Source organism: Oratosquilla oratoria, chromosome 17, assembly GCF_046742065.1.
Source record: "Oratosquilla oratoria isolate Oo_2021 chromosome 17, ASM4674206v1, whole genome shotgun sequence".
In the NCBI taxonomy this organism is placed as follows: Eukaryota; Metazoa; Arthropoda; class Malacostraca; order Stomatopoda; family Squillidae; genus Oratosquilla; species Oratosquilla oratoria.
Window position 1 is genome coordinate 20,459,100 of NC_134793.1, and position 15,000 is coordinate 20,474,099.

The 15,000-nt window shown below is 41.4% G+C and overlaps 1 protein-coding gene across 2 annotated transcripts in view; it reads left to right on the forward strand.

The window, feature by feature from the left end:
* The window catches only part of LOC143034487 (heparan sulfate glucosamine 3-O-sulfotransferase 6-like), a 180,202-nt gene that overhangs the window by 134,865 nt on the left and 30,337 nt on the right, over nucleotides 1–15,000 (forward strand). For both annotated transcript variants that reach the window (XM_076200601.1, XM_076200600.1), the window contains exon 6: nucleotides 12,196–12,475. In XM_076200601.1, the coding sequence (XP_076056716.1) occupies nucleotides 12,196–12,432 (237 nt within the window). In that variant the 3' untranslated portion in view covers nucleotides 12,433–12,475. The remainder of the gene's footprint in view (nucleotides 1–12,195; nucleotides 12,476–15,000) is intronic.

The following is a 15,000-nucleotide window of genomic DNA, read 5'->3' on the forward strand; positions in this document are numbered from 1 at the left end:
CGACTGTTAAAACTTTTCAGTTTGTGTGATATGCCTTGGGAAAGAAAGAAAGAAAATAAAAGGAAGAAATATAGAGAAACAAGGGAAGAAATTAAGAAAGAAAAAAGAAAGAAATAAGAAAGAAAGAAAGAAAAAAGGAAGCAAGAACGAAAGAAAGATAAAATAAAAAGAAAGATATTGAATGAGAGAAATAAGAAAGAGGAAAGAAAGAAATAAAAAAAATAGAGAAAAAAGAAAAAAATAATGCGAGAAAGATAAAAAAGAAAGAAAGAAAGAGAGATAGAAAGATAGAGAAAAAAAGAAAGAAGAATAATGCGACAAAGAAATAAGAGATAGAAAGAAAAATAGAGAAAAGAAAGAAAAAAGAAAAAATAATGCGAGAAAGAAAAAAAAAGAAAAAAAAAATTAATGCGAGAAAGAAAGAAAAAAGAAAATGAAAGAAAGAAAGTAGGAATAAGTAAGAAAAGAAGAAAGAAAGTGAGGAAGATAAGAAAGTAGAAAGAAAAAAGACGAAAAAAAGGGAATAAAAGAAAACTAATCAAGAAAGAAATATGTTTCGAGAAAACAGACTCTCATAGTTGTGAACTCGGGTAGTTTCTGCGCAGTGACAAATCGAGCCCTCACTCAGGACTTGAACTACGTTGGAGGTGTCCGTGTCACCGCATTCCCGGGGTAACCTTACCCCCTTAAGGTCACCGTGACGTGCTTCCCCAGGCAAGAGAAGTTCGCAAGAGGGGTATGGCAGAGGTTGGCTCAGTCGTGCAAATTGTCCGAATTGTTGGGGTGTCCAAAGAACTCCCACCTCGCGTACTCTGGGTCTGAGTTCGAGTCCTTGGTTGTCTCTCTCCTTGCGTTAGGAATGAAAAAGAGGAATGCACAACTTTCACATTCACCATCACCTCCTTCTCCTCCTCTCCCTTCCCCCTCTTCCCTCTCTTCTCTCTTTTCTCTTCTCTTTTCCTTCTTCCCTTCCCTCCTCCTTCCTTTCTTCCCTATCCCTCCTCCCCCTCTCCACTCTCCCTGACCCTCACCGTACCCTCTCACCTTACCCCCTCCCCTCCTTCCTCCCCCTCCTCCTCTCCTCCCCCTCCAATACCTCCCCCTTCCTCCACTCCTCCCCCTCCAATACCTCCCCCTTCCTCCCCTCCTCCCCCTCCTACCTCCCTTCCTTCCTCCCCCTTCCTCCCCTCCTCCCCCTCCTACCTCTCCCTTCCTTCCCTCCTCCCCCTCCTACCTCCCCCTACTGCCCCCTTCTCCCCCCTCCTCCCACAAACAAGGACGACATCCAGCATACACATTGGGGGCGATTCGTCCGTTTGATGCTGCGGCGGTACGCTTTGGAAGCGCTCTCTCTCTCTCTCTCTCTCTCTCTCTCTCTCTCTCTCTCTCTCTCTCTCTCTCTCTCTCTCTCTCTCTCTCTCTCTCTCTCTCTCTCTCTCTCTCTCTCTCTCTCTCTCTCTCTCTCTCTCTCTCTCTCTCTCTCTCTCTCTCTCTCTCTCTCTCTCTCTCTCTCTCTCTCTCTCGCCGTGTTTGTTTTCAGCCTCACGTCAATCCTTTCTGGACCAAGTGGACCATTCCAATGTCGACCGGTGGACCGGTGGGCCACTTGCTAAGAAGAACATGTCGAGCGGACAATGCCGCTAGGGTCTGGAAGGGGGTGGTGGTTCGAATCCCGCTATGACTCAACGCGTAACGGCAATACTAAGGCCTTAATGCGGTCACAGGTCCCCGACCTTCGACAGAGGCAGTCATGCTTAGCCACCTCGCAGAGCGCTACAGGGTGTAACGAAACTAATATTGTAATGGTCAAAGGCGAGTACTGTTACTTTTGACAGACCCTGTACGCGTGTTGTGTCGTCCGGTAGGACCCCTTCTCTCTCTCTCTCTCTTTGATCTTTTTACTCTCTCTCTTTTTTTAGAGAGCTATGAATAACACACCAGTCCAGAGAGCCCCTTTACTCTTTGTAGATGACTTTCAATCCTCTTGATGATTCGGTTCAGCATCGCGAACTTCCCCCTGTCAGGAGGCGAGGACGGTGCCCCTTGCAGAGGACTCTGTAGTGTGGAATTTAATGAACCGTGCCCTTTGTTCAACTCGCTGGCGTCAGAGTTCGAAATGACGTCACCTCGGCCTCCGCCGCAAGTAGCGACGCTCTAACCTGCTCGGCCGGCGAGCTGTCCGCTTTGTAATATGATTCTTCGCTCCGCTGCTCTTTGACTGCTACTCCTTACCCTGCTCATTTCGTTTTCTTTTTGGAGTGGAACTCAACGGGCTGTTTGCCCGGACCCCCGCCCCCCTTTTTTTTTTTTTTTTTTTTTTTTTTAGGTTGGCTCTTTGCACGTGGAATAGGTCCCCGCCTTCGTTGGCTACCCTCCTTACAAGGGGGAAAACTCCTTTTGGTATATAGGTAGACAAATCGGTTTTTCTGTCTAGCTGGTGGAAGGGGCCAACTCCCAGAAAAATAGTCCTTTAAGTCCACCAAAAACGAAATTTTCTAAGAATTGACCTAACCAATTCTACTTCCATGAATCCTGGATCATAGATTTTTTTTTTTTTTCAATGTTTCAAAAAAAGAAAAAGAAAGACGTTTTCTAAGACTGGAGCTCCCTAACTTTGCCTATAAGAGTTCTAGAATCCCGGATATTAGAAATTTAGTCTTCTCAATCCCTCCAAGGCAACAATTTTTAAGTGGTCTCGATTGGCTGAGGAGGAACCTTTCCCTTGCTTGCTGCAAAGCAAGTTGGAAGCTCCTGAGTTATGAAGCTCTCTCTTTTATTTATTTTATTGTACATACATACATATATATATATATATATATATATACATATATATATATATATATATATATATATATATATATACAGTATATATATATATATATATATATATATATATATATATATATATATATATATATTTCACTTGTTATGTTTGGTGTGCATTTGTTTGGTTTGTTTATTTGTTCCTTTTTATTTGTTTGGTTATCTATTTATCTATTCGTTTATCTATCTATCTGTGTATTTACGTATGTGTATGTATATATTTATCCATTTAATTGTTCATTTACGTTTATTCATTATTTCATTTATTCATTCATTTATTTCTAGTAATGGTATTTTCATTTTCTCTATTTGTTTATCTTATTTATTTACTTATTTATTATTTTTTTTATTATTTTATTTTTTGTTTTGAGAGAGAGAGAGAGAAATAAAGTCGCTCCACCACGGTGGGGAGGGGGGGGTCCCGGTGGAAAACCCACCGACCAAGTGGACGTCAAGCTTGGGATTTTGCCCCCCCCCTCCCCCCCTGGGGAGAGACGGTGCGCACAGTCATGCCCCGGGGGAGGAACGAAGGAAAGAGGAGGAGGGAGAGGAGGAGGAGAAGGAAGAGGAGAAAGAATAAAAGGAATAGGAAGGGGAAGAGGACAAGAAAGAGAAGAAGAGAAGGAAGTGAAGGAAGACAAAGAGGAGAGGGAAGAGAAGGAAAGGGAAGAGGAAGTGGAGGAGGAAGAGCAGGAGGGGAGGAAGAGGAGGAGGAGGAAGAGGAAGAAGAAGAGGAGGAGGAAGAGAAAGAGAAAGAGGAAGAAATAAGAGGAGGAGGAGGAGAGAAAGAAAGAGGAGAAGGAAGAGGAAGAAGAAGAAGAGGAGGGGGAGGAGGAAGAGGAAGAAGAGGGGAGGATGAAGAAGAAGAGAAAGAGGAGGAAGAGGAAGAAGAAGAGGAGGAGGAAGAGAAGGAGAGGACAGGACTTTCAGGGGTGTGTGGGTGGGGGGGGGTGAGGGGTCCCCCCTCAACTGAATAAAATCATCTGTCAACATATATGAAAATTATTTAAAGGGGTGGGGCGGGGCACCTCTCTCTCTCTCTCTCTCTCTCTCTCTCTCTCTCTCTCTCTCTCTCTCTCTCTCTCTCTCTATCTATCTATCTATCTATCTATCTATCTCCAAGAAGTGGAGGAGAAAGAGTTTAGTGTGTTGAGACACAATGACAAGAATATCTTGAAGAAAAGGAAAAAAAAAATTAAATCGTATCGGATTTTTTTTTTTTTTTTTTTTTTTTTTTTTAATTGGGCGTCCAGGACCATTGACGCGTGCCTTTGAAGGAACGAAAACTTGTGATAAAACTTGTGAGACAAATGGCACGAAGTCCCACAAGGATTTCTCTGAGGACTTTCAGAGTCGGAGGTTTCTTTCAGCTGAATAAAATCGCTTCACATCTGGCGGTGGTTAGAAGGACCAGGATTGTAGGGTTAGTGGGGTTTACTTGCAAGCGTCAGGTGGACGAGATTCTGAAAGCGGAAGCTGCTACTTACCTACCAGTAGTTACGTGCGAATTAAAAGAAGAAAAGATCCAAAGACTCGCGAGGATTTCAAAGACTCAAAGAAGGCAAAAAAAGAGTCGTGTATAAAGGCAGTCTGGGCCGACCGGGCACGAGAAGAAAGGCAGGAAGGAAGGTAGGAAGGGAGGAGAGAGGAAAGAGAAAAGAGGAGGCAAAGAGAGAGAAAAAAGAGGGAAGTTTGTAGTAATGGATGAAAGGAAGGATGGAGGGAGAGAGGACGAAAGAGAGAATCCCACAAAGCCCTTTGATTAGGCTTTTTTATATATTTTTTCCGGGGGGGGGGGGTGAGGAGGAGGAGGAGGAGGAGAGGAAGTAGATTGCATCTGGTCCATTCTCTTTGATGCGATGAAGAGTGTTTAATGAATTCCTCTTTTTTCCAGGCAACGGGTGATTTAGAATGTCGGCAGTACAAGTCACTCCTTTTTCCGTGTTTATGAACATCAACTTCAAAGAGTATTTTGACATCCTGACATACTCGCTTTATTATGACCTAACATGACCTTCGAGCTTGTGACCTTACAACAATAACCACTAAATAAACAAACAAACAAAAAATCTCAAATGAACTGGATGAAAGGGCAACAGCAAAGCATAAAAGTGGTTTTATGTCTCATAGAATAATTGAGATGATGCTAGAGCTGTCTATCTGTAAGAAGGAAATAAGCAAGCACTGGTTTACCAGTAGAGTGGTTAGCGAATGGAATAGACTTAGTAACCATTTAGTGATCTCTGAAACAATGGATTGTTTGCAGAGAAGGTTAGATAGCTCTATGGATGGGGGCGTGGTAATGGTCATGAAACTGGCCAGTGTAGGCCTTATGGTCTCTTGCAGTCTCCTCCGTTCTTATGTTCTTATGTATTGGTATGAAGGCAGTAATGTGTACTGAAGTGTGTGGTAAACATGTTTAGTTGTACAGAAAGGTCTTCAGTTAAACAATTTAGAAAAGGTATGATGACTTCCTCTGGGTGGATCGGACAAAAAAAAAACTTCTTGCGTCGTCGAGTCAGTTAGTTAGTTAGTTAGTTAGTTAGTTATTTGGTTAGTTGGTAAGTTAATTCATCAGGGCAAAGAATGCAAGTGATACTAAATGATCAAACTGTCTTTGTTTGTCTGTGCGCACTCTCTGTATAAGGAATCACGCAAACCTGACAGTGTACAAACATACGTACACTTACGTATGAAGCCTTTCACCTGTACATTTCAATTCAGGGGAAGAACATCCAACCCTCCCAAATGAAAAAAGTCTATCTGATATACATCCTTGTGTATAGAAACTATGACTGGATATAGCTTAGCTTATATGTCTCTTATGGATGTTAAATAGGCTTATAGGTCCCGTGTGGACATTAAATATGTGAGTCGTGCCTTAGGCTTGTGTACGACTCGGTGCATAAAATCAACTTCATCGGTAACTGATTTTTAATGAATCACGAAATTGGTTACTGAATCCTCGTAAAGGAAGTTTTAGGAAACTGAGAGCCTTGTAAACAAATAGAAAACCGATGCAGCTCAGATAAAACAACTAAAGGAAACGCAGGAAACGGGTTAAATCGAGAAAGGTTACGGAAGATGATCACAACTTGAATAAACGACGAAGATTTAAAATCTCAAATAAAAAAAACACGACTTCCTTTGCCTTGTTGTAAATATTATTCTGGTTGCCGCCAGGTGATTTTATTCAGATCTGAAGGGGATTCCTTCGACAGCTCAAATATTAAAATCTACCTTAATTAATATCCAATGGGACGACGGAACCTAAGTTCAAAGCGTCGAGAGTCCTTTGAAGTGGATACTACCTTCGTAATTAATATTGATTTAATAATTAAAAATCTAAATATGAGACATTATTTTCACTTGATATTTTCTTTTTTAAAACACTCGCTTTTTTTCTAACTCTATTCATCTCTTTTAAGGTTGTGGAGAGTGGAGGGATGATTCGTCACTTTTACAAATTTTGTGCTCTTCATGTCTTTGACGGAAAAAATTATGACGGAAAATTTTCAGATTTTTTTTTTTTTTTTTTTTTTTTTTTGAGGGTGTGGAGAGTGGAGGGATGATTCGTTACTTTGATTAATTTTGTGCACTTCATGTCTTTGACGGAAAAATGTTATTATGAGAACAATTACGTAATGATCTGATAGTCTTCATTCCATCTAAGGCAGGTTATGAAGTACAAAGAGAACTGATGACAGAAGACGCATATTGTATAGCGTAGGTAGAGCCAGACCGTGAATAATAAAGAACGCGAATAATGAAGATCATGACTTATGAATTTACGAATAATGAAATACGTGGATAATAAAGATCACAAATAATGAAGATCGCGAATAATGAAGTCGTAGATAATGAAATACATGGATGATAAAGATCGTGAATAAAATACTCAGACAATAAAGACCGCGAATAATGAAGATCGCGAATTATAAAGTCACAAATAATGATGATCGTGAATAATAAATATTACAAATGAATAATATATGTGAAAGATAAATATCGCGAATAATTGTCACGAATAATGAAGACGCGAATTATAAAGTCTCAAATTACAAAGTTTGCAAAAAAAAAAAAAAACGAAGAAAGATAACATACATAAGCTTCAATTTGACTTCACTCTTCAGTCCTCAATAGATTTTCCCCATCCGAATAAAATCGACTGGCGCCAGACATATATGAAAAGACAGATGTAAAAGTCGAAGACGGTAGTCAAGAAGTTAAAATTGACGAGATTTGAAAATTGTTATGCATTGTTTGATGTTGTTCTTGCTCACGGCGACCGTGAGTTATGACACCAAACTTACGGAGGAAACAGATCTCCTTCTGGTACCTAGCCTCCCACGGGATCTCAAACTATTTCATCGCGTATACCATACTTATGTACTGCTGTTTCTTCTTCTTCTCCTTCGGCATCTTCGTCTTCTTCTTCTTCGTCATCGTCTTCGTCTTGTTCATCTTTTTCTTCTTCTTCTTCTTCTTCTTCTTCTTCTTCTTCTTCTTCTTCTTCTTCTTCTTCTTCTTCTTCTTCTTCTTCTTCTTCTTCTTCTATTTCTCCTTCTATTTCTCCTTTTCCTTCTCCTTCTCCTTCTTCTTTTTCATATTCTTCTTCTTCTTGCTCTTCTTCCTGGAAGTCAATTCAACAATAATTTTTAATCCAGGATGCGCTCTTCAGTCGCCTCTTATCTTAACAGAAGTGGTTAAAAAGAAAACACACACACACACACACACACACACACACACACACACACACACACACAGACACACACACACACACACACACACACACACACACACACACACACACACACACACACACACACACACACACACACACACACACACACACACACACACACACACACACACACACACACACACACACTCATTTACTTTGCCGGATCCCATTTTCTTTATACGCGGTGGTCACGGGTACGTTTTGAAGTTAAGATAACATCTTTACTCGTGACACTTGTGTGCTCTGGTCTCTCTACCTGTGGCAGTTCCTGGATCCAGCCAGTAAAAGCAAGAGACTCTCTCTCTCTCTCTCTCTCTCTCTCTCTCTCTCTCTCTCTCTCTCTCTCTCTCTCTCTCTCTCTCTCTCCCTCTCTCTCTCTCTCTCTCTGTGTGTGTGTGTGTGTGTGTGTGTGTGTGTGTGTGTGTGTGTGTGTGTGTGTGTGTGTGTGTGTGTGTGTGTGTGTGTGTGTGTGTGTGTGTGTGTGTGTGTCTACGTTTTGTCTGTCTACCTGCCTCTCTCTCACTTTCTTTCTTTCTCTCTCTCTCTCTCTCTCTATCTATTTATCTATCTATCTATCTATCTATCTATCTATCTATCTATCTATCTGCCTTTCTCTCTCTCTTTCTCTCTATCTATCTATCCATCTGCCTTTCTCTCTCTCTCTCTCTCTCTCTCTCTCTCTCTCTCTCTCTCTCTCTCTCTCTCTCTCTCTCTCTCATATAAGCCAAGGAAGGCCATGGCCGTGACTGACATGATGTCACATGTTGCTGCGGTGGTCAGGCTCATTAGAAGAAGAGTAAGCACGAGGAGACCTCCTTAAGAAGGCGATGAGGAGCCTACGCCAGGAGGCGCTGAGTAGCCGCGGCTGAAGACGTTCTCTTTACCCCATGATGCGCTTTGGGGGACTGCTGGGTAGGTTGAAAGGCAGTCACTGGTGGGAATCGGTGAGGAGTGCGGGATTCGAACCCACAACTAAGCGAATGCGAGACCAACAGGCTTCCGATGACGCCACCAGTGTAGGAGTCATGCAAGGAGATAGACGCTGAGTTGGTCAAAATCTGAAGTGAAAATACTTTAGAATGATATAGAGCACATTTTCAACCACTCCCGTTGTAAGAAAGGGTGTTTTTATATGTATGTATTATATATGCATGCATGTATGTATATATGCATTATATATGTATGCATGTATGCATGCATGTGTGTATGTATGTATTATGTGTATTCATGTATGTATACATGTATGTATGTGTATATGTATGTGTGTATCTATGTATGTGTGCATGTGTGTATGTATGTATGTATGTGTGTATGTATGCATTATGTGTGTATCCATGCATGTATATATGTATGTGTGTATGTATGTGTGTATGTATGTATGTATGTATGCATTATGTATGTATCCATGTATGTATATATGTATGTATGTATATATGTATGTATGTATGTATGTACGTATGTACGTACAGTTTTCTTCTTAAGACGTAGGGGTTGTTGAGTGACACGAAAGTGACACAAACGGAACAAAGAGTAAACGATACAGAGATAAGCAGACTTCCTTGGAGCCAATGGCAAACGATGCCTCACAGAAGCAAGAGAGGAACTAAAGAGGCTATGGTTCCAGAAAACAGGAAAGGAATCTAAAACATTCGGAACAGCAGAAAAAATGCTTAGGAAGCATATGAAATGTAGGTGAAGCCTCGGGATATAGATTCAGACAAAGGTCTGTCTAAAGCAGTGGTTCTTAACTTGTGGGGAATTCCCCACTGGTGGGGAATGGCGGAGTTGCCAAGTGGGGAATGACCGGTCGGACAGAAGAACCATTTTTTTTTTAATCGATGTGTTTTTGTTTCTTTTTGTTTGTTTCTGGTGTCTTCTTGTTGTCACATTTCGTGAATTTGTTTCCACCCACAAATAACCGATAGTGCTTCAAGATTTATGTATTTATGTATTTCATTTCCATGTGATAACTGTTAGTAAAAAATCTAATATATGCAAACAAAAATTAAGGGCCGTAAAATGGCACAAAAAAGCAAAGCGTATATTCACGTACTAAACACTGCATGGGTTAAAATCGAATTTGTCAAAGACCGATGCTGTGGTGGGAAATGGAGAATTGGCTCACTAAAAAGTGGGGAATTGGAGAAAAAAAGTTAAGAACCCCTGGTCTAGAGCAGGTGTTCTTTGGGGGCATCCAAAAAGGCATCCCGAGGAAATATTAAATCGATAATTTCGTGTAAGGATTATAGTTTACCAATTTATTTACTGAAAATTAAGATAAAAAGTCCTTAATTCCTGTTTCCTCTTTTTACAGTAAATTAGAACTTAAGGGTTGGGAGCATTAGGCTACTGACATTGAGGAGGGAGTATCAAATTGACTTGGGATTGAACCTTGGAGTATTGGGGCTCAAAAAGAATTAAGAACCATTTTTCTAGAGCGTGTCTAGTGTCTAGAACGTTGTAGGGCGCTAGTAAAGACATGTTAAATGTACTAGACGCTGGGAAGGAGGGTGTTCTAGAAACTAGATCAGGGTTTAGCAACCTATGGAAGAGACTGTGGCAATTTCTTTAATGTGTGGAGCCCTGCGTGCCAACAGCATTTCATAGTGCGTGAGTTTATGTCAATTCACGTGCACTGTTTGAATGGAATGGGGATGCCAGTAAATGTCAATCCCTGGACGATCGGGTTTTAGTTTAATCCCTTGTCGTCGTCACGATATGTTTGTTTGAAATGGTCGTGTTATTTTTTTCGATATCGTAAAAAGCCTTCAAATCAAACTGGGGGTCAACCGTGTCACGCGAAATGGTTGGTACGCGTGCCAGAGGACGCCGACCCTTGATCTAGGACTCTAGGTGGTATACAAGCGTGGGAGCAGGTCTGGGGGTCGTCTCTGTGGGTTCTTTGCTCACAGGAGAGGATAGTGGTCCCTGAGAGAGGCAACTGCCGATGAGCAGACCAAGAGGGTAGCAAAATGAGAAGACATATGGCGCAAAGGTGATTTGATATATTGAGATTCGAAGAATAAGAAATTGTAACCAAAGTCGTTTCTACTCAAACGAATCGCTGAACGTCTAGACTTATTCGGCTTAGGTTAACTAATAACTAATGATTAACTATCTATTATCTAATAACTTCCATGTTCTCATAAGATTTGATTCATTATGACGTCAAGTTACTATTCCAAGAAAAATTTGTGTCTGTTTTACAAAGATATTTTCATTATATAGGTTCATTAATATAATGAATATAACTCGTATAACAAATGAATAAGCGAATAGATAAATAAATTAATAAATTAATGAATGAATAAATAGATAAAGTAAGAAAGTAGATGAATAAATAGAAAAATAATCAACGAATGATTGGATCAATGAATAAACAAGCAAACAAATAACGAATAAATAAGTGGACAAATAAATGAATACATAAAATAAAAATATCTTATGTTAATCACACCAAATGTGAGGACGGAGCCTTCATTGTATTTGTACGACGTTTAACTAGTTACAGCTTTTTCAAGCAAACAAATAACGGTTAAATAAATGGACCAGTAAACGAATACATAAAATAAAAATCTCTTATGTTAAATCACACCAAATGTGAGGACGGAGCCTTCATTGTATTTGTACGACGTTTCGCTTATTACAGCTTTTTCAAGAACATAGTCCAAGGTACACATGACTTCGAATCGAACAAGAGGAACGGGTATTACGACTTCGTATTTGAAAAAGCTGTAATAACAATCGGAACGTCGTACTAATGAAGTCTCCTCCGTCCTCACGTCGTGTTTATTTCGATAGACTTGTTGGCAACGACCACTTTCATAAAAAAGTTAAGTCGCGTTGAATGCATATAAGCCATAATAATGTGAATCGTCTCTAATTCTCCTTAATTAACGTTGCTCTCTACCCAGATGTTGTTAATTTATTCCAAAGAAGACTTTCAAAATGTTGACCTGCTAGATTTCTGTGTGTGTTTCGTGTTTTCCTAGCAGGTATCTATTTTCCAAAAATCTTTTGCTTCTAGCAAGTATTTATTTTCCAGAATTTTTCAAAATTCCTTGGACAAACGACAATTTCTGCCGAATGATTCAAATGTGACTGAAGATAAATATTTTCCTTTTATATGTATCTTGTTCAGTGTTCCTTGATTTTATGGTTTGTTTTGACATGCTTAATTGATATTCTCTGACCTTTCTTTCTAAGGCAGGTTTGACATCATTATTCAATATTTCTTTTTATCTATTCATCTATTTATTTATTTATCTAAACTTTTTACTTTCGTGGTTGATACTCTGGCTACTATCAATTCTTTGTAATATTTGTAATCTGGTCTCCAACAGAATGCTCTCTCTCTCTCTCTCTCTCTCTCTCTCTCTCTCTCTCTCTCTCTCTCTCTCTCTCTCTCTCTCTCTCTCTCTCTCTCTCCCTCTCTCCCTCTCTCTCTCATAGGAATATAAGAATGGAGGAAGGCCTACACTAAGCAGTTCCATGTCCCTTACCACCTGTCATCCTTATCTTTATCTTATATTAAACTAGTTCTCGCCTATTTGACGTTCTCATTTAACGATTTTGATTGATTTTTTTTTCTTTCTTTTTTAATTTTGTGGTCTGGTCTCCTCCTGCAGGACTTCCTGGGCCTTCACCGCGTCATCACCGAGCGCCACTTCTTCTACAACGCCACCAAGGGCTTCCCCTGCCTCGTCAAGAAGGAGCGGAGCGGTCGGCCCCATTGCCTGGGTTCCTCGAAGGGCAGAAGAAAGCCTCAGGTTTCGGTGCAGACCCTTCAAGCTCTCAAAGACTTCTACAGGCCGTTCAATCTCAAGTTCTTTAAGATGACGGGTCAGACCTTCGACTGGAACTGAAGAAGAAGGAGGAGGAGGAGAGGAAGGAGAAGGGCACAAGAAGGTAGGTGGAGTCTTAAAGTTCTTCAAGATGACAGATCAGAACTTCGATTGGGGGTTAAGGAGGGGGAGGAGAAGGAGGAGCAGGAGGAGGAGCAGAAAAAGAGAGAGGAAAAGGAGGAGGGGAAGGAGGAAGAGGAAGGAGAAGGGCACAAGAAGGTAGGTAGAACGTTAAAGCTTTTAAGATGATAGCTCAGAACTTCGATTGGAGATTAAGGAGAGGGAGGAGAAGGAGTAAGAGGAGGAGCAAGAGAAGAAAGAGGAAGGGAGGAGGAGGAGGAGGGCACAAGAAGTAGGTGGAAGAGTCTTGCTGGCATAGGAATGAATCGGTGGATAAGTGGATCTCAACGAGATGAGTGGATGAAGGTGGGTACTGGACTTGTTCCCTCGAGTTTTACTAACCGGAAACCCACAGCCCCACAGCTGCCGGCAACGGTCCTCGCAGACCTCTCCATGGAGAAACGTTAGACTGTTATGTGTGTTACAGTAGTACAAAGCTGTTTGTGTGTACCAGTTAGTGTTTACTTATTTGGGATCCTGCTAGGCAGGGCCCATGAGAAGGCTCACTGTTCTTCCCGTGTCTCTTGGGGGTTCCATGGCTCAAAAGGTCTCTCTAGGTCTCCAAGTGTGTTTTTATTTGTGGGGGGGAGGGGGAAGGGGGGAGACACCCAATGTTGCATGTCTGTTGCTGGTATGTTTTTGCATTCCTGTGAGTTTGGGTTTGCATGCGTGCTGGTGGTGGTGGTGGTGGTTGGGGGGGTGGGGTGGGAGATAGTGACCAATATCGCGTGTGGAGACATCCTAATTTAGTTCTCTCTCTAACTTGGGAACAAAAAGCCCCGAATTCCGGAAAGAATTCGAATACCAGAAACCCTTTTAGACATTCGTTTCAGATATTTGAGATTTTCCGATAGCAGGAAGATTCGTGAATATATTGATTTTGGGTCTAATGAAAGTAACCTAAAAACAAAAAAATGTTAGGATCCGTGTCCCAGACAAGATTGTATTTGGGGGTCGTAAACCAAAAGTTAAGCGAGTTTAAGAATAGAATTAGGACTAACTTTCCTTCAGTGCAGCGATGTGATGGAATTAGCTATAACTTTCAAGCAATAAAACGAAAGACCTGGCAAGGCTAGAAGAACAAGAAACAAGAAAAATAGAGACAAATAGCATAGAAGGTTTAAGACAAGAAAAGAAATAGAATATATATATATATATATATATATATATATATATATATATATATATATATATATATATATATATATATATATATATATATATAAATAATCGAACTGGGTATGATTCACCGAAAACTAGGTCAGGACTCTGTCGACCCGCCTTTAGTCACGAATCCTATATTTATGAATTGCTGTTTCCCCACCTCCCAACGACACTGACCATCACTAAATAAAATCGTCGTTCATCCACTAACAGCCACTAATTATCGACCCGTGGCCCCACTTTTGAACATCTAAGGACCTCCAGACGGTCTACCGACCCCAGCTGGAGAGGCGTCTGACGCGACAGATGGTTCAGACAGATGGTAATCGACGACACGTTGAAGAAGAAGTTGGGAGGATATTGAGCGGGATCAGGCGGCTAGCGGCGGCAAAGAAGATTGCGTGTCAGGCTTTTGAGACAGCTGTCAACACGCTCGAGTCGGAAAGGATTGTGATGACGATGATGATGAGTGTTGTTATTGAAGAGAGCAACGGATTTTGACTGGCGGGACCGCCATTGAAGCGTTGCGATTTTTGACGTCTGGGTATCTCGATTACGGATGACGGGAGGGGGTGGAGGGGGGGTGATGGTCGCTCGCATGTCACAATATTTGATCGTGTGTGTGTGTGTGTGTGTGTGTGTGTGTGTGTGTGTGTGTGTGTGTGTGTGTGTGTGTGTGTGTGTGTGTGTGTGTGTGTGTGTGTGTGTGTTTCACCTTGGTCTTTTTCACCTTGGTCTTTGGGTCACGGGTTGGACTCGTGATCGACAGCTATTTCCCTCCCGGAAGAGAGCTCAGAGCTCGTATGACCGATCTATAGGTAATGCTTTGACCTTACACGCACACACGCCCCCAACTCCCCGCCCACGAGAGTTGGAGTAACGACTCGAAGCGCAGCGATACTGAAATTATTTCAGCCCTGGGCAGAATTCGAATCCGGACAGCCGCGCGCCGTAGTGACAGACGGAGACTCTACCAATCGCGCCACCGAGAGAGAGAGAGTGTGTGTGTGTGTGTGTGTGTGTGTGTGTGTGTGTGTGTGTGTGTGTGTGTGTGTGTGTGTGTGTGTGTGTGTGTGTGTGTGTGTGTGTGTGTGTGTGTGCGTGCGTGCGTGTATGTTTTTAACATTCCCCTCTTTCTCTTCACCTCTCTTTTTCTCTCTCTCTCCTACTCTCTTTCTCCCTCTCTCTCCTTCTGTGCCTGGCAGTCCTTTCCCTCTCACTCCAAGTGACGTCATCCCTGTTTTATTAGTCTTCATGGCAGCCTCCTTGATTAGCAAAATATATTTCAGCAATACAACAATACAT